The 23,625-nt window shown below is 39.7% G+C and overlaps 2 protein-coding genes across 3 annotated transcripts in view; one reads left to right on the top strand and one right to left on the bottom strand.

The window, feature by feature from the left end:
• Dhx29 (DExH-box helicase 29) overlaps window positions 1-15,707 on the bottom strand; it is a 50,955-nt gene extending 35,248 nt beyond the window's left edge. The window contains exons 1-7 of one of the 2 annotated variants that reach the window (XM_090331941.1): window positions 15,526-15,707; window positions 11,956-12,029; window positions 9,287-9,400; window positions 6,415-6,544; window positions 5,160-5,308; window positions 2,175-2,303; window positions 522-648 (exon numbers count right to left, since the gene is read on the bottom strand). In XM_090331941.1, coding sequence (XP_090188067.1) covers window positions 522-648; window positions 2,175-2,303; window positions 5,160-5,308; window positions 6,415-6,544; window positions 9,287-9,400; window positions 11,956-12,029; window positions 15,526-15,706 — 904 coding nt within the window. In that variant the 5' untranslated portion in view covers window position 15,707. Of the gene's footprint in view, window positions 1-521; window positions 649-2,174; window positions 2,304-5,159; window positions 5,309-6,414; window positions 6,545-9,286; window positions 9,401-10,305; window positions 10,451-11,955; window positions 12,030-15,525 lie in introns of those variants that run through there. The other variant, XM_090331942.1, reaches the window with a different exon arrangement.
• A 294-nt stretch (window positions 15,708-16,001) lies between these two features.
• Window positions 16,002-23,625, top strand: part of Mtrex (Mtr4 exosome RNA helicase) — a 50,755-nt gene continuing 43,131 nt past the window's right edge. The window contains exons 1-3 of the mRNA XM_090331938.1: window positions 16,002-16,195; window positions 21,236-21,373; window positions 22,896-22,962. Coding sequence (XP_090188064.1) covers window positions 16,062-16,195; window positions 21,236-21,373; window positions 22,896-22,962 — 339 coding nt within the window. The 5' untranslated portion in view covers window positions 16,002-16,061. The remainder of the gene's footprint in view (window positions 16,196-21,235; window positions 21,374-22,895; window positions 22,963-23,625) is intronic.

The following is a 23,625-nucleotide window of genomic DNA, read 5'->3' as shown; positions in this document are numbered from 1 at the left end:
CAGCAATCCATTAGTTTTTAGAAGTAATTTATTTAATAGATGAAATAGGTCTGAGAAGAACATATTCATTAGGAATAAATACATATAAGATTGCATTTGTGTTGCTTTCTTGAAAGGAGATATTTTATGGTATAAATCTGTAGTTGGCAAGCTATGTTCTGCAGAAAAAAATCCCAGGCCCACTGCCTGTTTATGTATGGCTTGTGTGTTAAGATAGTTTCTACATTTTTCCAGTAATTGAAAAATTATAAAGAATACTTGGTGACATCTGAAAGTGACATGAAATGTATAGCTCAGTTTCCATAAATAGTTTGGCTAGAACATAGTCTTCATTTTGGTATTATCTATGGCTGCTTTTATGTTATAACAACAGAGTTGAGAAAAATGTGACAGATTGATCCATGAAATCTACTGAATTTACCATCATTTGCATCATTACAGAAAAGGCTGGACACTCCCATGTATAAACTGTTAGCAAAGAGCAGACATCTTTGTCTACCTGCGAATTTGAAAATCTTTACCTCTTTGAAATTTCCTTATTTTTTCTTGAGCTTCTTTTTGTCCTTGCTTGTTTTTTTCTAGTTTAAAGGCAGCCGCTTGCTCCTTTGCATCTAGAAGTTTTGCTGCAAGGTGCAAGTATCTTTCATTCTGTTCCCAATAAAACCATGAGGAAGAAATTAAAAAAAAAAAAAAGATTAGCTTGTTTGTGGTCAATATACTGTCATCAAAGGGCAATAAAAGAAATGGAAGACGTACATTTAAAAAAGGCATCTGAGAAAAATGTGTTTTATAAAGTTGGGTGCTAGTTACTCATGACTGCAATGCTAGCTCCTCAGATAAGTCGCTCACTCAAGTGAGCCTAAGCAGAAAAGTTGGGAACCTTATCACCAATTAACCACCAAAAAGCCAAAAGTGGAACTGCGGCTCAAGTGGTAGAGCCATATTGGCTGTGTACAGTGTTTACTTACTATGAACAAAGATGCCATTAACATTTACTAATGTTAGCATTGTTCTTAAGTAAATACCTATATGGGAAAGTGCTCATTTCGTAGGCACTGTTTCACTTTATGTGGATAAGCCCACAAGTCTTCCAGATTGGTACCGTTTTATAGCCTCATTAGCAATGTATGAATGTTCCAGTCAGTCCCCATCTCCATAGCACTTACTACCAATGTTCTAAAGTATGGCCACTTTATCAGATACGTATTGCACTGTAATTTTCATTCCTCTAAAGACCAGAAAAACCCTTTCTACATATCAACTGACCTTCCTCTGTTTTAAAAAAAGTCTCTCATGCAATTATGAACAGATATGTTATTAAATGTACATATTGCTTTCTTCTTACAGTTAGCTTTTATCATTGTACCAATTTGAATCCAAAGGCCCAGATTCTAAAAGGTTTAGTCATGGAGGACATGTGCTTGAAAACAACACTGGGATCCTTAATCCCTTCTGTGTGCCATGAGGTGAGCCATTCCTCCACTTCTGCTCCTATCATGGCATTCTGGCTCACCACTGCTTAGCTCCAAAATGATGGGGTCAATTGATCACGGATGGACTACTGCTTCTGAAGCCATGAACCAAAATAAAGATCTCCACGTTTTAAGTGGATTCTTTCAGACATTTTGCAGTAATAAAAACCTAACTCAGTAATCTGGCAGCGTTATTTTTTTTTGGGGGGGGATATTTTTATCTCATGATTTTTTTCCAGACTATGGACTTCCTTTATAAGAATGTGCTTTAGTCTATGTTTTATTACTTGAGGATTACATGCTTAAACTTGGGAGCAATGTAATTAATAGCTATAGAACAAGCATGTTGCTCAGTTTTTTTTTTTTTTTTTTGCCAGTTCTGGGCTTGAGCTCAGGGCCTGAGCACTGTCCTTGGACTTTCTTAAGGCTAGAGCTCTACCACTTGAGCCTCAGCACCACTTCCGGCTTTTTTGTATGTCTGTGGTACCAAGGAATCGAACCTAGGTCTTCGTGCATGCTAGGCAAGCACTTTAACCACTAGGCCAAACTCCCGGCCCCTGGTGTTCAGTTTTTTCATATTTTTTTTCCATCTTCACATTAATCCTGGAAGTACTTCTCTAATTTACATGAGAAACTGAGAGTTAGGCAAACATTTTTGCCTAATCATATGTAGTTAGGAGCATCATACACATTTCTACTCACAGGGTCAAATTTCTCTTCCTCTTCTAAACTGTTAGAGTTCTCACTTTTTTCTTTTTCATTTTGTTGTTCTGCATATTGTAAAATCCACTCTTTCATATTTACCTCTGTATTTTTTTCTTCCTTTATTGGCTAGAAAAAAGAAAAAATATCTGAAAAATTAAAGTTGGAAAAAGTATCAAAGCTATCAAGATCCTGCTTTTACCCTTTGTTCATTATAAAGAGAAACATAAAAGTCTCAAAATATTATTATTATTCAGCAAAGCACAAATGAGCTAAATACAGTATTCCTCTAAGAAGTCTAAACCTGCAAAATCCAAAGAATATGTTTATATAGAGTTAAAAGAGAATGAAAGAAGTATTTTTAAAACTAATGTTAAGCCAGGTACTGGTGGCTCATATTTGTAATCCTAGTTATTCAGGAGGCTGAGAGCTGAATATCAAGATTGGAAGCCACACCAGGTAAGAAAGTCTGTGAGACTATTATCTCCAACTGACTTCCAAAAAACCAGAAGTAGTGCTAGCCATAATCACAAAAGCTCAGGCTCTGATTTCAAGTCCCAGTAGGAGCAGAAACAAAACAAAATTAAAAAACAAAAAAACCAACAAAACTAACATTGTTCCTTAGAAAGTGGCTTTAAAAGGATGATGCCTTCATTGATTTTTGATAGTATGTAATGCCCTTAATCAACTACCCTTCTCAGTATTCATGTCCTCCTGTAATTTTATTCCAGAGATTAAAGGATTAGTCATGTGACTTACTTCAACTAATGGGATATTAGCAAATGTGTAAGCAGGGGCTTGATAAAATTTATACACTTTGCTCATCATCTTGAAATTCAGTGGATACTCCTTATCTGTGAGTTCTATAGAACTCAAAACACTCTCTTATACAGGGATTTAAGAAAAAATTTATCTGTACTGAACGTGGAGACTATTTTTTCTGTTTCATTATTTCTCAAACAGTATTATTTCATAAACTATATAGCATTCACATTATACCAGGGATTATAAGTAATAATTAATGTATATATAGTTATATTATACATAATCAATCCTATTGATTATATACTTATAGTATATACAGGATGTGCAGGAGTGCTATGCCAAATTTTCTGTCATTTAAGGGTGCTGAGTACTTGGAGGCTGTAGTATCCTCAGGGGTCCTACAGTCAATCCCTTACAAATCCTTTACAGATACTGAGGGTCAACTATGCTTGTTCTTGGAAGCCAAATGCTTAAAAGAAGCCTGACAGAGACCACCTGAGACACCCTATGTGAGGAAAGCCAGGAAAATCTTGTGGAGAGACCATATGCAGATAGGGGATGACTGGCTAGTCTCTAGCAGATTCAATAGCAATGAGAGTAAAGGAGCCAGCTTGGAAATTCTAGCCTCAAGCTAAGTCTGACCCAGACAATACAATTATTAAAAAAAAAAAAAATAAGAAAGAAAAAGCAGTTTCTCATCTTTTTTTTTTTGACAGTCCTGGGCCTGAGCTCAGGGCCTGAGCACTGTCCTTAGGTTTTCTCAAGGCTAGAGCTCTACGACTTGAGCCTCAGCACCATTTCTGGCTTTTCTCTATGTATAAGGTACTGAGGAATAGAACCTGGGTCTTCCTGCATGCTAGGCAAGCACTCTACCACTAGGCCAAACTCCCAGCTCCTATGTTTTTTGTTTGTTTTTGTCAGTCATGGGGCTTGAACTCTTCATTAGGTGCTGTCCCTGAGCTCTTCAGCTCAAAGTTACCTCCCTACCCTTTATGCCATAGCACCACTTCCTCTTTTGGTGTGGTCTGTTATGCAATAGAGAAGTGAGACAGATAGTGATTTAATTGTCTAACCAGTTATTTATTTATTTATTTATTTTTGCCAGTCCTGGGCTTGAGCTCAGGGCCTGAGCACTGTCCTCGGACTTTCTCAAGGCTAGAGCTCTACCACTTGAGCCTCAGCACCATTTCTGGCTTTTTTTCTATGTATGTGGTACCGAGGAATCAAACCCGGGTTTTTGTGCATGCTAGGCAAGCACTCTACCACTAGGCCAAACTCCCGGTCCTCTAACCAGTTATTTTTAAGAAAAGTGATATACAATGATGTACAAATCTAATGCTCATACTCCCCCTCCCCCCCTTTTTTTGGTGGGTCATTGGGCTTGAACTCTGGGCTTGAGCTCTTTAGCTCAAGGCTACCAACCTACCCCAGAGTCACAGCCCCACTTCCTGTTTTCTAATGATTAATTAGAGATAAGAGTCTCATGGTCTTTAGTGTCCGGGCTGGCTTTGAACCTTGATCCTCAGATCTCAGCCCAAGTAGCTAGGATTACAGGTACAAGCCACCATGCCCGGCTTAATGTTCATACTCTTATGAGCTATCTGTGCCTCTTTCTGACTTCAGAAATTTTAAATGTTTAATTCTGTTTTTCTTTTTTTGTGTCAGTCTTGGAGCTTGAACTCAAAGCCTGGGCACTCTCCCTGGGCTTTTGTCCTCAAGGCTAATGCTCTACCACTTGATCCATAGCTCTGCTTCTGACTTTTTGGTAGTAAATTGGAGATAAGTCTCTCATAGACTTTCCTGCCTGGGCTTGGAACCTTAATTCTCAGATCTAAACCTCCTACGTGGTTAGTATTACAGGTATGAGCCACTGGTGCCGAGCTAAATGTTCTTTCTGAGATTCACGGTGTGTGTGTTGTTTGTCAGTCGTGGGACTTGAACTCTGGGCCTGGGTGTTGTCCCTGAGTTCTTCAGCTCAAGGCTACTGCCCTACCCCCTTGAGACATAATGCCAGTTCCAGTTTTCTGGTGATTAATTGGAGATAAGAGTGTACGGACTTTTTAGTGCCATGAACCTCACATCTCAGCCTCCTGAGTAACTAGGGTTACAGGCTTGAGCCACTGTGCTGGCTAGTTTCAAGCTTCTTACAGTCATGCCTCAACCTCTGGAGCTCTAGGATTACAGAAGTACAGCCTAAAAACTTAGTTTTACTACAATTACCTTTTTTTTAGGTTCATCTTCTTCCTTTTTTTTGGTTTTAGTTTGCAATGGAGGTGAAATAGTAGCTTGTGTTTGAGGAGACTGAAATTTTGGTCTACTTTTAGGTTGTTGCTCCTCAAATTCTTGACTGAATCCTTCAGGAAGTGCATCTTAAGATAAAACAAACTGTGTTGAAAATAAACATACACATGATACATAAAACATCAATATTTGTAAGGCATATACATAAACCAAAGCATAGAGAATTGAATTTGTTTCTACTTCTCATCTTCCAAGAAGAGAAATACTAGGATTAACTAGTTATGTCAAACTAAAAGGAGTAGGCCTTGACTAGATGATAGCTTACTTTTATGTGGCCATTGCTTTCACCTTTATGTTAGGCTCTCAAATTTTCTTTAAAAAGATCTTAATTTGACCGGGAGTTTGGCCTAGTGGTAGAGTGCTTGCCTTGTATGCACAAAGACCTAGGTTTGATTCCTTGGTATCACATACATAGAAAAAAAGCCGGAAGTGGTGCTGTGGCTCGAGTGGTAGAGCTCTAGCCTTGAGAAAGTCCAAGGACACTGCTCAGGCCCTGAGTTGAAGGCCTAGGACTGGCCAAAAAAAAAAAAAAAAAAAAGATCTTAATTTTTCCCACTCTATGGCTTTGTCATAGCACATCGAAGCATCCTTGATCAGTCACAGAAGCTACTAGCACTTTAGTTCTTGTCAAAGATGGCAATCATGCCCATCTACTTAAATACTTATCCAAGGACAGTCCTAATTTCTTAATTTCTAAACCAAAACCCAGGAGACACAGGCTAATATGTTGCAGACAAGCAAAGTCTGAAAATCTGCTGCATTGAGTATGCTATAAAAATAAACTGAAAAACACTAAAGAATACATATAGAGAGAAATATTTTTAAAATAAGTAATTATAACTGAAAGATTAAGTATAAAAGGTTGATACAGGGCCGGGAGTTTGGCCTAGTGGTTAAAGTGCTTGCCTAGCATGCATGAAGACCCGGGTTCGATTCCTCGGTACCACATACATAGAAAAAAGCCAGAAGTGGTGCTGAGGCTCAAGTGGTAGAGCTCTAGCCTTGAGAAAGTCCAAGGACAGTACTCAGGCCCTGAGCTCAAGCCCAGGACTGGCAAAAAAAAAAAAAAATAAATAAATAAATAATAAATAAATAAATAAATAAAAGGTTGATACAAATACTGAGAGTATTTTAAAGTTTTAGAGTGGGAAGGGATTTAATGAGTGCTGTTTACCATCTGAAAGATTCAAACACAGCCAGTCCAAAGCAGAGTGAAGGTCACCTCCATGCAAGAGTGTATTGGTCATAGCATCCTCAATGTCCTTTGTCTTAAATGAAAATGCTTGCAAAGCCATGTATAAATCCTGTGAAAGAGAAATGCAAAAAATTCACAACTGTCATTTTCTCTTTTATCTCAAATTTTATTCTCATTATTATAAATCAGAAACTGACAACAATTTTAAGAATAATACGATGGGGAACATGGCTCAAATGCAAGGGTGCCTGGTTAGCAAACTTAAGAGCCCTGGGTTCAAACTCTAGTCCTGACAAAAAGAAGAGAGAGAATTTAAGAAATCTTTTTTTGGAGGAAAGTTGTTAAGGAATTAGCTCAGTGGTACACTGCTTGCTTGCTTAGCACAAACAAGGCTTTGGGTTCCAACTCCAGCATCACAAATAATGGAAAAAAAAAAAACCAAACAACTAACCACTTTTACTTTTTTTTTTTTTTTGCCAGTCAGGTTTGAACGCAGGGCCTGGGCAATGACTTTGGACACCTTTTATTCAAGGCTAGCGCTCTGCCAATCGAGCCCCAGTGCCACTTCCAGCCTTTTCTGTGTATGTGGTATTGAGGAACTGAACCTGGAGCTTTGTGCATGTGAGGCGAGCACTCTATCACTAGGCTATGTTCCCTGCCATAACCACTTTCTTAATAGGCAAAGAATGTTTACAGTGTGGTACGATTGCTTTCATACAATTTTGTAAAACAAGTTTCACTTAACATTGTAACATAGACAACAAATCATTAGGAACTTCATCAGCACATATAGTTACATAATATGTCACTGGATAGGTATTTCATTATTTAGCCACATATTTTACTATTCAAACATTTGGGTATTTTTTCCCTTTTTATTATGGATTGGGCAGAAGTAGGTTCAAAACCAGTGTCTGTTTACTAATAATCTAAGCTAAAACTGGTAAACTTTTAAAGCCTTTAATTCTGCATTTGTAGGTTACAATGTCAGAGTAAGTAAAGTACCTGGCACAAAGTGTAACAAAGAACCGGACAGTATGATTTTGGGAATGTAGCCCCAGTTTTCTTACCATAATTTCAATGTATGCTTCCCATTCAGTACTATTCCTTTCCTTTTCTTATAGAGGGAAAGTATATGAGATGGCCTGAGCACTGTTCTTGGGCTTTCTCAAGGTTAGAACTCTACCAACTGAGCCACAGGACCACTTCTGGCTTTTTCTATATGTATGGTACCGAAGAATCGAACCCTGGTCTTCCTGCATGCTAGGCAAGCACTCTTACTACTAGGCCAAACTCCTGGCCTCCAAAGCTTATTTTTTTTTATTAAAGAATTTACTAACATTGATTTTTACATCATATTTCAATTTAAGAAGGGAATCTCTATATACAATCACTGGCACTTAGATTTTAGAACATAATCAAAATTAGGCTGAGGGTTTGTATGTCATAGATACATATTAATGTATGTAATAAAACATGTCCATAGAGTCATAAATTTTTATGTCTATGTAGTTGTGTTTATATTTCCAGTATCATGTCCATAGCATTGGGTACGCAAATATTGAGTCCTTGCTCTTGTTCTATTTGGATCTCATAGCCACATATTAAGGATACCATGTGCCTTTTGTTCCTTTGGTCTTGACTTGTCTCACTCAACATGATTCGCTCTAGATTCATCCATTTCCCTGTAAATACCATTATTTTATCTTGTCTGTTGGCTATGTAGAATTCCATTGTGTGTGTGTGTGTGTGTGTGTGTGTGTGTGTGTGTGTGTGTATATATATATCATATCACATTTTCTGTATCCATTCATCTGCAGTGGGGCATCTGGATTGTTTCCATCGCCTGGCTATTGTCAATAGTGCAGAGATAAACACAGCTGAGCAGGTGTCCTTATCATATCCTGGGTTATGATCAGGGTAGATGCCCAGAAGTGGTATGGCAGGATCGTAGGGAAGGTCAATTTTCAATTCTTTAAGAAACCTCCACACTGCTTTCCAGAGTGGCTGAACTAGTTTACAGCGGCGTAGTAGGGTTCCTTTTTCTCCACAACCCTGCCAGCAACTGTCATTGTCTGAGTTCAAAATCTTGGCCATTCTTGTTGGGGTAAGGTGGTATTTTAGGGTTGTTTTTATTTGTATTTCCTTTATGACCATGGATGATGAACATTTTCTCATATGCTTTTCTGCCTTTTTTTTTTTTGAATCTACCTTGTGAACCATGACTTTTTTTTTTTTTGCCTTTCTGCCATTTTAATCTCTTCTTTTGATAAGTCTCTCTTTAGTTCCCTTGTCTATTTAGTGAATGGCTTGTTGGGTTTGGGGGGGATTAGTTTCTTGAGTTTTCTGTAGATACTGGATATTAAGCATTTGTCTGATGTATTATTGGTAAATATCTTTTCCTAGTTGGTTGGCTGTCTCTCTACTTTTGTGGCTATGCCCAAAGCTTATTTTTATGTAGGTAGAGCTGTCATAAAAATGTCACTCTGGGCCAGGAGTTTGGCCTAGTGGTAGAGTGCTTGCCTAGCATGCATGAAGACCTGAGTTCGATTCCTCGGTACCACATACGTAGTAAAAAGCCAGAAGTGGTGCCGTGGCTCAAGTGGTAGAGCCCTAGCTTTGAGAAAATCCAGGGACAGTGCACAGGCCCTGAGCCCAAGCCCAGGACTAGAAAAAAAAAAAAATGTCACTCTAAGGTGGATGTGGTGGTATGTGTTTATAATGTCAGCACTAAGGAAGCTGAAGTGAAAGGGTGGGCTACATAGTAAGACTCTGGCCCAAAGGTAGAAGTAGAATGCTTCTTCAATGCCATGCTTAGAAGTATGGAACATACAGAAGGTTTGAAAAATACCTGTAACTTTTTGGCAGTAAGTCTTCCAGAAATCACTCCTTTGTCATTATTTTGTTTTTTATGTTCATTGATCACTCCAATAATTCTTTTCTCTAATTTGTTATTAATTACCACCTGTTGAGGCAAATAAAGGTTATACCAGTTAAAAGTTAAATTTCTAAAATAAGAGTCAGAAGTAAATCACATAGCAAATCATTCATGCCAATCAAGCTAAAAATTTCAGCTACAATCTGATGTAGTAATAATAAATACTTTTTTCTTTCTTTTTGAGATTATTATGAATTTCTACCACTTTAAAAACTGGGAATTGTGGCAAGGAACAAAAACTTTATTTTTTTTTGTCAGTCCTGGGGCTTGAACTCAGGGCATGGGTACTGTCTTTGGACACTTTGCTCAAGGCTAGCACTCTGCAACTTGAGCCACAGCACCACTTTCTGCTTTTTCAGTGTACATGGTACCTAGGAATCAAACCCGGGGCTTCATGCATGTTAGGCAAACACTCTACCACCAGGATAACACTCCTGCCCCCCAAAACTTTTTTTTTTGGGGGGGGGGGCTTGAACTGGGTCTGGGCATTGTCCCTAAGGTGAACAGCTCAAGGCTACAGCCCTATCCCTGGGCCTGGGTGCTGACCCAGAGCTCTTCAGCTCAAAATTACCATCATACCCTTGAGCCAAGCTCCACTTCCAGTTTTCTTGAGGTTAATTGGAGATAAGAGTTTCAGGTTCTTTTGTGCCCCGGCTGACTTTGAACCTTGATCCTCAGATCTCAGCTTCTTTGAGTAGCTAGGATTACAAGCATGAGCCACCGCACCCAGCTTCCAAAAACTTTTTACACCCTCTCACAATTTTTTTTTTTTGCCAGTCCTGGGGACTGAACTCAGTGCTTGAGCACTGTCCTTGGGCTTCCCTCAAGGTTAGTGCTCTACCACTTGAGCCATAGCACCAGTTGGCTTTTCTATATATATGGTACCGAGGAATTGAAGCCAGGTCTCCGTGCATACTAGTCAAGCAACTTACCACTAAGCCAAACTCCAGCCCGTAAAGTGATTTTTTTTGTTTTTGTTTTGTTGTTTTTGGTTGGTCGTGGTGCTTGAACTCTGGGCCTGGACACTGTCCTTGAGCTCTTCAGCTCAAGGCTACCACCCTACCCTTGAGCCACAGCCCCACTTCCTATACACTCTTGAATAACTCCTTACTGCCTCTTGAAGACAATTTCTCCAGACTTTGTCTTATGTCACCTTTGGGTTGCTAGGACACCCTAAATATACCGTATCAGAATCCTTGGGAACAGAATCTAGACAAGTGCCTTAACATAAACCAGCTCAAGCACAGAGCCTGACAGAATAAATGTTCCTCTAAGAAAGGGAGTATAAAAAATTAGAAGTAACAAAAAAAGCAAGCACACCCACCCACACCCCTCCTTCCTCACACCAGCACCAGGGTTGAATTCAAGGCTTCTTGCTTGCTTGACTGGTTTATTCAGTCAGCTGGTACTCTACCACTTTAGTTATGACTCCAGCCTTAGGTTACAAAACCTTCTGATGTATACATATTCTCCCCACTAGCCATTTATTTTCGGTTCCATTGATATATTAAACTCAGAAAATAAAATATCTACATACAAAAAAATATCTTCCCTTTATCACTTAGCTGAATGCCAAAAATATATTCAGGAATTCATTCTAATGAGGAAACATATATAAAAACAATATAACCCAGCATGGCAATACAGAAATGAAAGGGAAAGTTAGGATATTCTATGAAGAGAGGGAGAAAAGCATGCAGTTGCAAAATTATGTGGGATTTGGAAAAATAATGATTTTTCCACAAACTAAAGGTTTTCTTTTCTTTTTAAATGTAGTCTTGAAGACTGAACTCAGGGCCTTGTGCAGTCTAGGCAAGTTAAAGCTGTAACTCTGGCCTTGAGGTTTTAAAGTATTATTTATGTTTTTTAAATTATCTTCACGTGGTTGTACAAAGGGGTTCCAATTCAACATATCATTTATAAATGCATCTTGATCTTGCCATCATTTCTTCCCCATGTCTATCCTCTCTAGTTGTCTGGCAGAGGATGACTGTAGTCACCTGCCATCTCTTTCTTCTTCATCTTCCCTCCTCTTTACCATCATTCCCTGAACAAAACATGCTTCAGCTTCGTGGCTAACTATAAAGCCCTATGGTTTTGTAGAGGAGTTATAAAATAGCACCCAGCCCTAAAGGTTTTTTTTTTGTTGTTGTTTGTTTGTTTTGTGGGTCTTGGGGCTTAAACTCTGCCTGGGTGCTGTCCTGTCCTACCCCTTGAGCCAAGTCCTACTTTCCATTTTCTAGAGGTTAACTGGAGATAAGAGCCTCAGGTCCTTTTGTGCCTGGGTTGGCTTTGAACCCTGATCCTCAGATCTCAGCCTCCTGAGTAGCTAGGATTACAGGCGTGAGCCACTGCCAGGCTTCTAGCCTTAAAGTTTTAAGTAGAGAAGAGTAATAGAGAGAGACTAAGGAGAGTATTCTAAGTTAAATCTGAAAGGATGTATATACCATGCTTAGAAATAGGGGACTTATGTCAGGATTTACTTCTATTTAGCAAAGATTAACTTGAAAGATAGTACTTACACAAATTCTTCTTATATTTAAGGATACATGTTTTAAAAGGAAGCATTTCTGTTTACTTACTTTCAAAATAGATTTATCCAGATTTGCCGGACCGCCAGAATCACTTGAAGAATTAAAACTATAGATTTTTGGACCTGTATATAACAGATAACAAATAAGGCAACTTAATGATTAATATCCATTACACTATTTTATTTTTTCTCTAATGATGGCTAAATATTAAATATCTGACTTCAAGTCTTTTCCCCACTTTACCATATAACTCAATCTAGTTTTTAGCAATAATTCCTCCAAATTTTCAAAAATCACTTAGCCAGTTACTACTCATCTAGGTTAACCAGTTTCTTCTAGAATGCAAATACTTACATATCTATAAGTTAAATCTGTTTCTATTTTCCTATGTTTTAATCAGATGGTTTTCTTCCTGGCATTTAGCTGAGGTGAGATGAGAATACAGGTAATCCTGAAGAAAAAACACTCCTCTTCAAAAGTGGGTTGCTAAGTGAAGGGAGGCAGGAGTTACTATTATCCTTCTCCTTGAATTCAAGTCTAATTGCCATATTATAATTTCTTGGTACTGCTATAAAAGTATCCACAACTCTTTGATGGCTGTATGATAGCCACAATTTTGGAGATGAGAGAAGCTAAAACTCAGAGTTCTTCTAAGGGTTTAAGCAAGAATGTTTTATTCAGCTTCTACTGGTGCTGTTTACCTTGAGGTAGCATAACTCTAGTTTCTACCTCTTTCTTTCCATATTTTTCTTCCTATGTTTCAATCTTTGTGTCTTTTCTCTTGACACATGGACTTAGGGAAGATTTTTATCTCAATATCCTTAGTTGCATCTTAAAAGTCTCTAAATATTCTTTAAGGAATATTTTCCCCCTACTCATACCTAAACATGAACTTTAAGCATTGCTCATTATTATTTTAAAATTCAAAGACTTAGGCTGGGTAGGTACTGATTGAGAGGATAGAATTCATGATCAGCCATGGCAAAAACTATGTGAGATTCACATATCAAGCAGTAAGTCAGGCATGTGGTGGTCTGAGCCTTTGTTTCCAGTATGCATGGTTACTACCTAAGGTTGGCTGTAGGTTTAAAAAAATGTGAAATTCAGCCGTGGTGGCTCACGCCTGTAATCTGAACTACTCAGGAGGCTGAGATCTGAGGTTCAAAGCCAGCACATCACAAAAGGACCTGAGACTTTTATCTCCAATTAACCTCTAGAAAATGGGAAGTGGGGCTTGGCTCAAGGGTTAGGGTGGTAGCCTTGAGCGGAAGAGCTCAGGGACAGCACCCAGTTCCAGTTCAAGCCCCATGACCCACAAAACAAAACAAAACAAAATAAAAAAGTGAAATTCATGCCAGGCACTGTTGGCTCACTCTTAGCTACCCTAGGAAGCTAAGATGTGAGGATTGTGGGTCAAAATCAGCTGGAGCAGAAAAGTCTGTTAAGACTCATCTTCAACTAATCATTAAAAAGTCAGAAATGGGGCCGGGAGTTTGGCCTGGTAATAGAGTGCATGCCTAGCATGCACAAAGACCGAGGTTCGATTCCTCGGTACCACATACATAGAAAAAAGCTGGAAGTGGTGCTGTGGCTCAAGTATTAGAGCTCTAGCCTTGAGAAAAGACCAAGGACAGTGCTCAGGCCCTGAGTTCAAGCCCCTTGACTGGAAAAAAAAAGTCAGAAATGGAGCTGTGGTTCAAGCAGTAGAAGATTAGCCTTGAACAAAAAGGCAAGAACAGTGCTCAGGCCCCTGAATTCAAGCCCCAGTACTTTTGTACTTGCACACACACACCTGCACACAAAAGTGAAACTCTATCTGAAAAATAACTAAAGCAACGTAACTAGAGCAAAAATGGAGTGTGGGGAGACTGGCTCAGAAAGCATGAGACCCTCTGCTGAAATCCCAGTTAAAGAACATACATGCTTTAGAAGAAAACAAGTTCTTATGAATATAACTACCTGAAAGTATTTAGTTTTCTTTTACATTTGGGCATTCTGAGCAAGGATGATTTGTGGCTCCCTAAATTACTGCCACGCTAGGCAGCTAGACGCTAGGCGGTCTATTAATAATCTATTACAAAATAAATTCTAATATAGCATGGTTAGTTTCTGTGTATCTTCCAGTTACATGCCTTAATTCCAGTAATTGCTGTCATAAATTCGTGTCAGAAGTCACTGAGGAGAACACATATTCCTGGGTGTCTCTTAAGGTATAGTAAACTCATTCCCAAACATAGCACACTTTATCAAAGCTTTGAAGGTGCCCCTAAGCAAATCTAGCCTAACTGTAATCCCTTTAAAGAAGTACAGTTCATTACCAAGCACACACAACCAATAGTCAAGGATACATACTTGAGAAAGGATAACATTTTAAGGCTGAAACAAAGAAGAAAAGAATATGTATGTGTATCAGGAAGTCTGAAAAATTCTGCCAGTAAAAGACAAAAGGAAAGTAAAAAAGATGCTGATCCATAGTAAAACACACTAGAGCAAGGATAAATTGTATGGATTTCTAACTATAAGTATAATAACTCTGAAGTTTAAATGTTACAACAAATTTCAGGGCAAACGTATTATGTACTTCCAGGTAAAGGTTTCTCAGTGACTGCCCATTTTTTCAGTCTCATGTCTTTTACTCCTTTGGCAATGCTTGTATTCTAAGAATTCCTCAAAAGCCTCAACCTATTTCTAAACTCAGTCTCCACAAAGTTATTACTTCTTCCTGAACATTATTTCCACTGTGCTTACAGAGGAAGCTCTATCTTACCTTTTCGGAGACAATTCATGATTTCCATTCTTACTCCTCCCTACTAAACACCAGGCTTTTCTTTGTGGTAATTATAAAGTTGTTAGGCTTGTCCAAACCTAACGAAAGTAACATGTCTACTTGTGCAATTAGTTAATGCCTACCTCCTGATATTAGACTGGAAAACTGGAGAGATGACATGTCTGTTTCATTTATCTTATCATCACACCAGCTACATGGTCAGTATTTGTAGACACACATTCATACTTAGCAAATATTTGTGGACAAATAAAAAGAACAAAACATTACGATTTTCATCTTTTGCAGTCAGCCATCAGGGTGGCTTGCTGATCTGCAGCCTGTCCAAAGTTATCAAGCCAATTTGCAGAGTCAAAGGAAATGGCAAGGCTGCGAAGAAGAGCCCCGGTCATTTTACACTGACGTCCAGGGAGTAAAGTGCAGCCATTCTTATTTGGTGTTCATGTTTTCATAACACGTGAAGATACTACATAGATGCTAAAAATGATAGAGAACGAATAAAAACAGAGCTGACAGCAGGACGTCGGAACTCCACTGCCATTTGCTTCCCCAGCTCTCTGAGAATGGCTGAGGATGGATCACTGGGGAAACAGCAGCAAGACAAATATTTTGTTCTTGGAAGAGGATGGAGGGTGAGCTACAGGGGAGACCTCGGGCTGCGACAGGGCTACAGACAGAAGCTCGGAGGCCTCAATGTGGATTGATATGGAGGCCACCCCTTGGGAGCCTGGCAGCCCTGGGTGTGGGGGAGACAAATGGTAATGCCGACTGCTCGGGTTTGGAGACTTCGGAACACCGGACATGGCGGTCAGAACTGGGCGAGGCCCTCGTACCTTGCTTGACGCGGGTCTCCCGGGTGCCGGAGGCGGCGGCGGGGGGCGGCCTGGCCACAGGCTTCTTGCTTTGGATTTCCGCAGAAGCTCCGGCCTCAGCAGATTTGGCTCTGGAAGCAGACACGGCGGCCCGCACCGCCGCGGCTCCCGGAGCTTTGTGCTTCTTGTTTTTGCCGCCCATGCTGCAGATTCTTTGGGCAGTGGAGTCGGACCTATATGGCAGCAGACGGGAAAGCTCTTGCCAGCCGGCTCCCACGGCGCCACCCAGCGCTCTCCATCCGGGTTCCGCAGGCTGTGGTGAAAGCAGCCTCTGGATTGGTCGGATTCAATAGGACCCGCCTCCTCACCGGAACCTCGTGCGTGTGTCTAGTGACGTTAGTACTCACGCCAGGCAAAAAGCAGGCGGGATTAAAGTGCCTGACGGCCAGGCGGTTCGACTACTTTTGTCTCTTACGGGGCACCGTTGAGCCGCCGTTTGACGTCACTGCCGGTGTAGTCGCGGGCGGGAGAGGGACCCGGTGGCTCAGCTCCGGAAGATGGCGGACGCTTTCGGAGACGAGCTGTTCAGCGTGTTCGAGGACGACGCGACTCCGGCAGCAGGAAGCAAAAAAGACAAAGAAAAAGAGAAGGGGAAATGGAAGGGACTGCCAGTGTCTGCCGACAAGGCCGGGTAAGGAAGATGTCCAAAATGGGCTTTTTTCTCTCCCTCTTAGAGAAGGGAAGCTGTGGGTAGGAAGGGCACCGAAAAGATTCCCTGACGTGGAGTCGGGCGGTGAAGAGTTAGCGGAGAGAATTGGAGACAGAGCAAGAACGGTGGTTTGAGGAAACCCGGCCTGGTTCCCCCGCACCCCCCGGCGCCCCGGCTCCCCCGGCCGCTGGATTCCCGCCACCCCGTTTTCTCGGGCCCAGGTCGTCGACAGCCCCTCTTTTAGCCGCGCAGACAGTCAAGGTTTTTCTGCACAACCAGCCCAGTGCCTCTAGTAAAACTAAAGGCTAGAGGGGTAAACGGCGAAGAAGTTCAGAAAAAAAAGACATGGATCGGCCCGAGAGTAGTTCTTTCGCACATAGCAGCCTACGGAAGGGAATTGGTCCCCACGCTGTAGGGTTTGTTTTGTCTGAAGACTGGGTCTGGCGCAGTGCCGGAACTGGCCTTGAACTCGCAGTCTTCTGTCTTGGCCTTCCTAATGCTCCGATTATAGGCATGCACGGCTAAGCTCATTTTTCCTTTCTCTTATAAAAAGAATATTCAGTACCAAGACATGTGAAAGGGTATAAATGTATGTGAATTAATGCACCTTTTATCTGGCAAATATCATGAAACCCTTTTATTAATTACAATAAAAAATTAAAAAAAATATTCATTAGTACTTGCCAGTAGGTTGTGAAGATTGAGACGGCAGGCTTAAAGTACCTGACAATGCCCAGTACTTAAAATCAAATTAATGCAAGCTATGACAATGGGTATATAGAGAATACATTTTGTGGGGTTGGTTGTGGGACTTGAACTCAGGGCCTGGGCACTGCCCCTGAGCTTTTTTGTGTGTGTGGGGGGGGGTCATGGGGCTTGAACTCGGCCTGGGCGTTGTCCTTGAGCTCTTCAGCTCAAGGCTACCGCTCTACCCTTGAACCATGCCTCACTTCCCGTTTTCTAGGGGTTAATTGGAGATAAGAGTCTCAGGTCCTTTTGTGCCTGGGCTGGCTTTGAACCTTGATCATCAGATCTCAGCCTCCTGAGTAGCTGGGATTACTGGTGTGAGCCACCCGCACCCAGCTGCTTTTTTTTTTTTTTTTTTTAATCAGAGCTAGCGGCTCTACCACTTTAAGCCACATCTCCACTCCTGATTTTGGGCTCCACTTCTAGTTTTTAGGTAGTTGATTGTAGATAGCCCCAAGGTCTACCCTGCTGTGTTTGAACCAATATCCTCAGATCTCAGTCTCCTGAGTAGATACGATTGTAGGAATGAGCCAACAGCATCTGACACAATACATTTTAAGTTGCTAAAACAGTTTATAAAACGGTATATGGTGGAATTAGGAAAAACCTATTATGAAGTAGATACAAAGATTCGTCATCAATCACAACTTATTCTAGGCCTGGAAGAGACCTAATAGGTGAAGGAATTAATTAGGGCGTGATTTTGCCGTCAAGTAATTTTCTGTCTAGATAAGGAAAAATGGAATACTTTTTTTCGGTTGTGAGGCTTGAACTCTGGGCCTGAGCTCTTCAACCCAAGGCTGTTGCTCTACCACTTGAGCCACAGCACCACTTCCGGTTTTCTGGTGGTTAATTGGAGATGAGAGTCTCACCGATCCGTGCTTTGAACCATGATCCTCAGTTCTCAGCCTCCTGAGTAGCTAGAATTACAGGTATGAGCACCAGCACCCAACTGGAATAACATTATAGTCTTATAGTATAACATAAAGGCGCTATAGTATATGTTCATAGGTGATGAGCATGAGTGATATATACAATTCAGTGCAGTAAATATTTAGGAAAGGAGATAACTGATATTTGGGGAGTCTTAGATACAAAAGGATATTCTAGATTGAGGACATGGTAAGTTAATATTGCCAATATACATGTATTCATTCGTACATACATACACACACATATATATAGTATACTATATATTATGTTGTAATATATATGTATATATATGTATGTATATATAAAAGAAGACTAGTAGGGATGGAGCAGGTTTGTAAGAGATTACGTTGGTTTTAAATTATATGGAGTCTTGAATAGCAAGCAGGAAGTATTTCTATTATTTTGTTGTGACAGAAGAATCTTAATCCAAGAGGTTATGGTTGTTGGAAGGAAAAGATGGACATTTTGCCAAGGAAACAATATGGAAAGTAAATCAGAATACACAGATTCTTCAATTTCTATGTAAGTGAGAATAAATAGGGAAGTTTAGAGGTTTATCTCCAGTTAGCCACCAAAAAGCTGGAAGTGGAACTGGTGGTAGAGCAAAAAAGTCAAAGTCCCAAGCCCTGGGACTGGCAAAAAAAAAACAACCCAACCCGAAAACAAAAAACTTCAATATGAAAAAGCTGTTAAAGCATATAGATTAATATTGCTTCATGTTAGTCTTTTTTTTTTTTTTTTTTTTTGGCAGTTGTGGGGCTTGAACTCTAGGCCTAGGCACCGTCCCTGAGCTCTTCAGCTCATTACCACTCTACCCCTTGAGCCACAGTGCTACTTCTGGTTTTCTGATGGTAACTGGAGATAAGAGTCTGACTGAAAAGTCTGGGCTGGCTGGCTTTCAACTACAATCCTCAGATCTCAGCCTCCTGAGTAGCTAGGATTATGAACTGAGTTATCGCGCCCAGCTTTTTTCTTCTATGTTTTTTAAAGAAAGTTAAAAAAAATTGCCAGCCACTAGTGGCTCATGCCTATAATCCTAGCTACTCAGGAGGCTGAGATCTGAGGATCGTGGTTCAAAGCCAGCCCTGGCACTATAAAAAGTCCAAGAGACTCTTATCTCCAATTAATCACCAGAAAACTAGAAGTGATACAGTGACTCAAGGGGTAGGGAGGTAGCTTTGAGTTGAAAAGCTCAGGGACAACGCCCAGGCCCAGAGTTCAAGTCCCACAATCCACCCCCCCTCCAAAAAAAAAGATACAAGAAAAGGAATAATTTAGAAATCTCTTTTCCCCCCAGAAAATGAGTGTCACAATAACGTTAGGACTTTGTGTGTCTGTTGTATAAATGATATTTTAGTATGCCTACCTTTTTTTTGTTGATTGGTTGCATGTGCTTTGATGATGTGTCGCTTAATAAGTAATTTTTTGGGCCGGGAGTTTGGCTTAGTGGGAGAGTGCTTGCCTAGCATGCACGAAGACCTGGGTTCAATTCCTTGGCACCACATACATAGAAAAAAGCTGGAAGTGGTGCTGTGGTTCAAGGGTAGAGCTCTAGCCTTGAGGAAAGTCCAAGGACAGTGTTCAAGCCCCACAACTGGCAAAAAAAAAAAGTGATTTATTGAATGTACTTATCAGAAATGTTATTTTGATACCCAGCTTGAGGCTTATGCCTGTATGGAAGGCAGTGCTTTTTATTATCATTCATGTCCAACTCAAGCCAAAAATAAAATAAAATAAAAACAAATTGAAACTCTTATCTCCATCAGTAAATCATGTGTGTCCATGGCAAACATATAAGTTTCTACCTGAAAAATAAACCTAAGGGATGGGAGGGAGTGTGGCTCAAGTGGTTTGAGCACTAGATGTCAACTTTGATATCCTGAGGATTACGCTGTAATAATTTTGCTGCCATTTTAAAGAGAATATTTTTTTTTCCCAGGTTGTGGGGCTTGAAGTCTGGGCCTGGGTGCTGTCCCTGAACTCTTAAGCTCAAGGGCTAGCACTCTACCCCTTGAGCCACAGTGCAACTTCCAAGAGAATAAATATTTAAAGTTTTAATATCTACCATGGGAAAATATTAATTTATATAGTATAACAACAAAATTCTTTAGAGCCCTTCCTAACTTTTAAGACTAAGAAAGGATTGTAAAATCAAAAAGTGAGAGCCACCAACCTGGTAGCATCCAGTTTATACTTCCCTGATAATTATGCTGAGCTATTTTAATGTGCTGTATTTTTATCTTTCCTTTTTTTTGCTTGTGTGTACACACTATCTCTTTAACTTTTTCACTCAAGGCTGTCACACTGCCACTTGAGCCACGTCTCCACTTTGTCTTTTTGTTGCTTTATTGGAGATTAAGAGTTGCACAGACTTTTTTGCCCTTGCTGGCTTCAAAATGTGATTCTCAGATCCTAATCTCCTGAGTAGTTAAGATTATGAGTGTGAGCCAGAGGCCACTAACTTAATGGTGCACTAGTCTTGGGGTTTGAACTCAATTCTCTTGGGTGTTGTCACTGAGCATTTGTGCTTGCGGCTGGCAAGCTACAGTTCTACTTCCGGCTTTTTGGTGTTTAATTGGAGATGTCTTATATATTTTTCTGCCTGGGCTGGCCTTGAACCTTGATCCTCTGATTGCAATCTCTGTGTAGCTAGTATTTCAGGTATAAGCTACTGAACTTTTTTGTTGTTGTTTTGTTTTTGTTTTTCTGTTTGTTTGTTTTTTGGCCAGTCCTGGGTCTTGAGCTCAGGGCCTGAGCATTGTCCTTGGACTTTCTCAAGGCTAGAACTCTAACACTTAAGCCTCAGCACCACTTCTGGCTTTTTTCTATGCATGTGGTACCGAGGAATTGAACCTGGGTCTTTGTGCATGCTAGGCAAGCACTCTACCACTAGGCCAAACTCCCGGCCCCAAGCTACTGAACTTTTATATTTCAGTTAACGGTTCCTGAAGCTGATTTTCTCATTTTATCTTCTAAAGTGTTTTTGTTGTTGTTTCTGTTTTCTTTTTGCCTTTAAGGGTCAGATATAAAATGTACATGGAGTGGGTTTTGTGGTATTCCCTACGGATATGCAATCTTCTAAACACCATTTATTGTCATTACTTTCTTAATTAAATCAAACCAAAATAAGTTTTTCCTCTCAAATAGTGATATTGTGTAAAACATTCATTGTTTCTATATATGAAGTATTCTGAACATCAGCTAGTTCTAATTTTTAACATTTATCTGTTTGAAACATAATTTTGTTTTGCTAATGGTATAGATAATATATATACAACAATATTTTATACTCAAGAACTGTTAATGCAGAATTTATTCTAATCTAAGTTGTATACTTTGTAGGAAACGTTTTGATGTCAAATCACAACCGGAGTCAACTAATAGTGGAAAAAACAAGAGAGATGCAGATTTTGAAGGTACTGAAGAACTTATTTTTGGAAAGAAGCCCAGGATAGAAGAGTCAATAACTGATGACTTAAGGTAATAATTCCATACTAATAAATGTTAGTAACTTAATTTTTTGGTTGTATAAAGTTGCTGTTTTTGATTTTTTTTTTTTTTTTTTTTTTTTTTTTTTTTTTTTTTTGCCATTTCTGGGGCTTGACCTCAGGGCCTAGGCACTGTCCTTGAGCTTTCTCAAGGCTACTGCTTTTACCATTTAAGCCACAGCACCATTTCTGCCTTTTTCTGTGTGTGGTATGAAAGGATCGAAACCAGGGCTTCATGCATGCTAGATAAGCACCCTACCAGTATACCACACTCCTTGCCCCCAGTTTATGAAATTTTATACAAGTTAGTATAATAGTATTTGCTAAGTTAGAGAAATGAAGATAGATAAATATTCTTTACATGTGTATTCATACAGTCATATAAATAGGGGGTGTCTGTGTTTGGACAAATAGAAGACAATACAGAAATGACTTATCTTTTGATAATTTAGAATCTGTTAGAAAAAAATTTTGAAGCCTACTTAAGAAAATAGAAAATATATATTTCCTTTCTTTGTAAATGTCAGAAGATGATCTCTGAGGGGCTGGGAGGATAGCCTAGTGGTAGACTGCTTGACTAGTATACACAAAGTCCTGGGTTCAATTCCTGGGTAACACATACACAGGAAAAGCCAAAAGTGGTGTTGTGGCTCAAGTGGCAGAGCATTAGCCTTGAGCAAAAAAAAAAACATGTCCAAGGACAGTGCACAGGCCCTGAGTTCAAGCCCCAGCATTGACAAACAACAACAACAAAAAAGGCCAGGTGCCATAGCTCAAGCCTGTAATCCTAGCTACTCAGAAGGCTGAGATCCCAGAGCCTCGAGGTTCACAGCCAGCCCGGGCAATTTAAAAAAAAAAAAAAGTCTGCAAGGCAGTTATATCCAGTTTATCACTAGAAAATGGGAAGTGGGCTGTGGCTCCTGGGGTAGGGTGGTAGCCTTGAGCTGAAGAACTCAGGGACAACACCCAGGCCCCAAGTTCAAGCCCCAGGGAAAAAAAAAACAAAATAAAAAGGAAAAAAAAAACAGATGATCTCTGAAAAAATAGAATAAAAGGAGAGAATAAGACTGACCCAGGGAAGAAGTAAGTGGCAAGGAACATCAGAGTTTGGTCTGCTGGTAAAGTGCTTGCCTAGCATGAACGAAGACCTGGGTTCAATTCCTCGGTACCACATACATAGAAAAAAAGCCTGAAATGGCACTGTGGCTCAAGTAGAAGAGCTCTAGCCTTGAGAAAGTCCGAGGACAGTATTCAGGCCCTGAACTCAAGCCCAGGACTGGCAAAAAAAATTAAATTAAAAAAAGTAAAAAAAAAATAAAGAAAGAAATAAGCAACATACCTATTTAAAAAAAAAACTTTATGTAGTTGTACAGAGGGGTTTCAGTTTAACAAAAAAGTTTATAAGTACCATACACACCTTGATCAATGTCATCCCTTCCATTGTTCTCATCTTTCCCAACTCAATATATTGCATAGAAATAGAAATGTGTGTCATTTTAATATATTATTTATAGTTTGGCAGACTTGATGCCTCGTGTCAAGGTACAGTCAGTTGAAACTGTTGAAGGATGCACACATGAGGTAAGCATAGACATGGTACATTTAGTTTAGGATTGTAAGTGAAATTTTCCTTGTAATGTCTGTGATAATCGTTAAGCAACTTAACCTTGAAAGCTTTGGAAACAACTAGTAATTTCTGTGAGAGTACACATAAGTCTAGGTTCTGATGCTGGCCTAACCTTTTCCTATCTACAACCTGTAAATTTCCTAACCTCTTTCAACATTGTCTTTTTAATTTGTAAAATTAAAATAATGAGATTTACCTCATGGGATGGCTGTAAAAATTCAAGCTAGGTAAAGCCCTTATTACAGAATGGATTGTTGGTATATGCTTAATGTCTCATACTTCCAAAGTTAATTACCAATGACATTTTTATAGTTCATATACTATTTCATGTGTTACTCATAATTCAAAAATTGCAGTTTTTTGTTCTGCACAGTTGATGGTCACTGGTGACTTATAGTATCTAGTGATGACTTATAGTAATGGTATCTTATTCTTACAAGACTAAGAATTCTTATTGTTTTAGAAATAAGAATGTATGTATACTAGGAACATAATGGAACTAAAACACTATTTCCATCTGCTAAGCCTTCCATCATTACAATCAAAACTATACAAGATGCTATTATATATAACTAAACATTTTTAACTAGTCTCTTGGATAAGACAAGCAATTTAAA

Source organism: Megascapheus bottae, chromosome 4 (assembly GCF_031878675.1).
Source record: "Megascapheus bottae isolate mThoBot1 chromosome 4, mThoBot2.hap1, whole genome shotgun sequence".
Classification (NCBI taxonomy): domain Eukaryota; kingdom Metazoa; phylum Chordata; class Mammalia; order Rodentia; family Geomyidae; genus Megascapheus; species Megascapheus bottae.
Note: the sequence above shows the minus strand (reverse complement) of the source record. Positions and strands in the feature narration are given on the sequence as shown.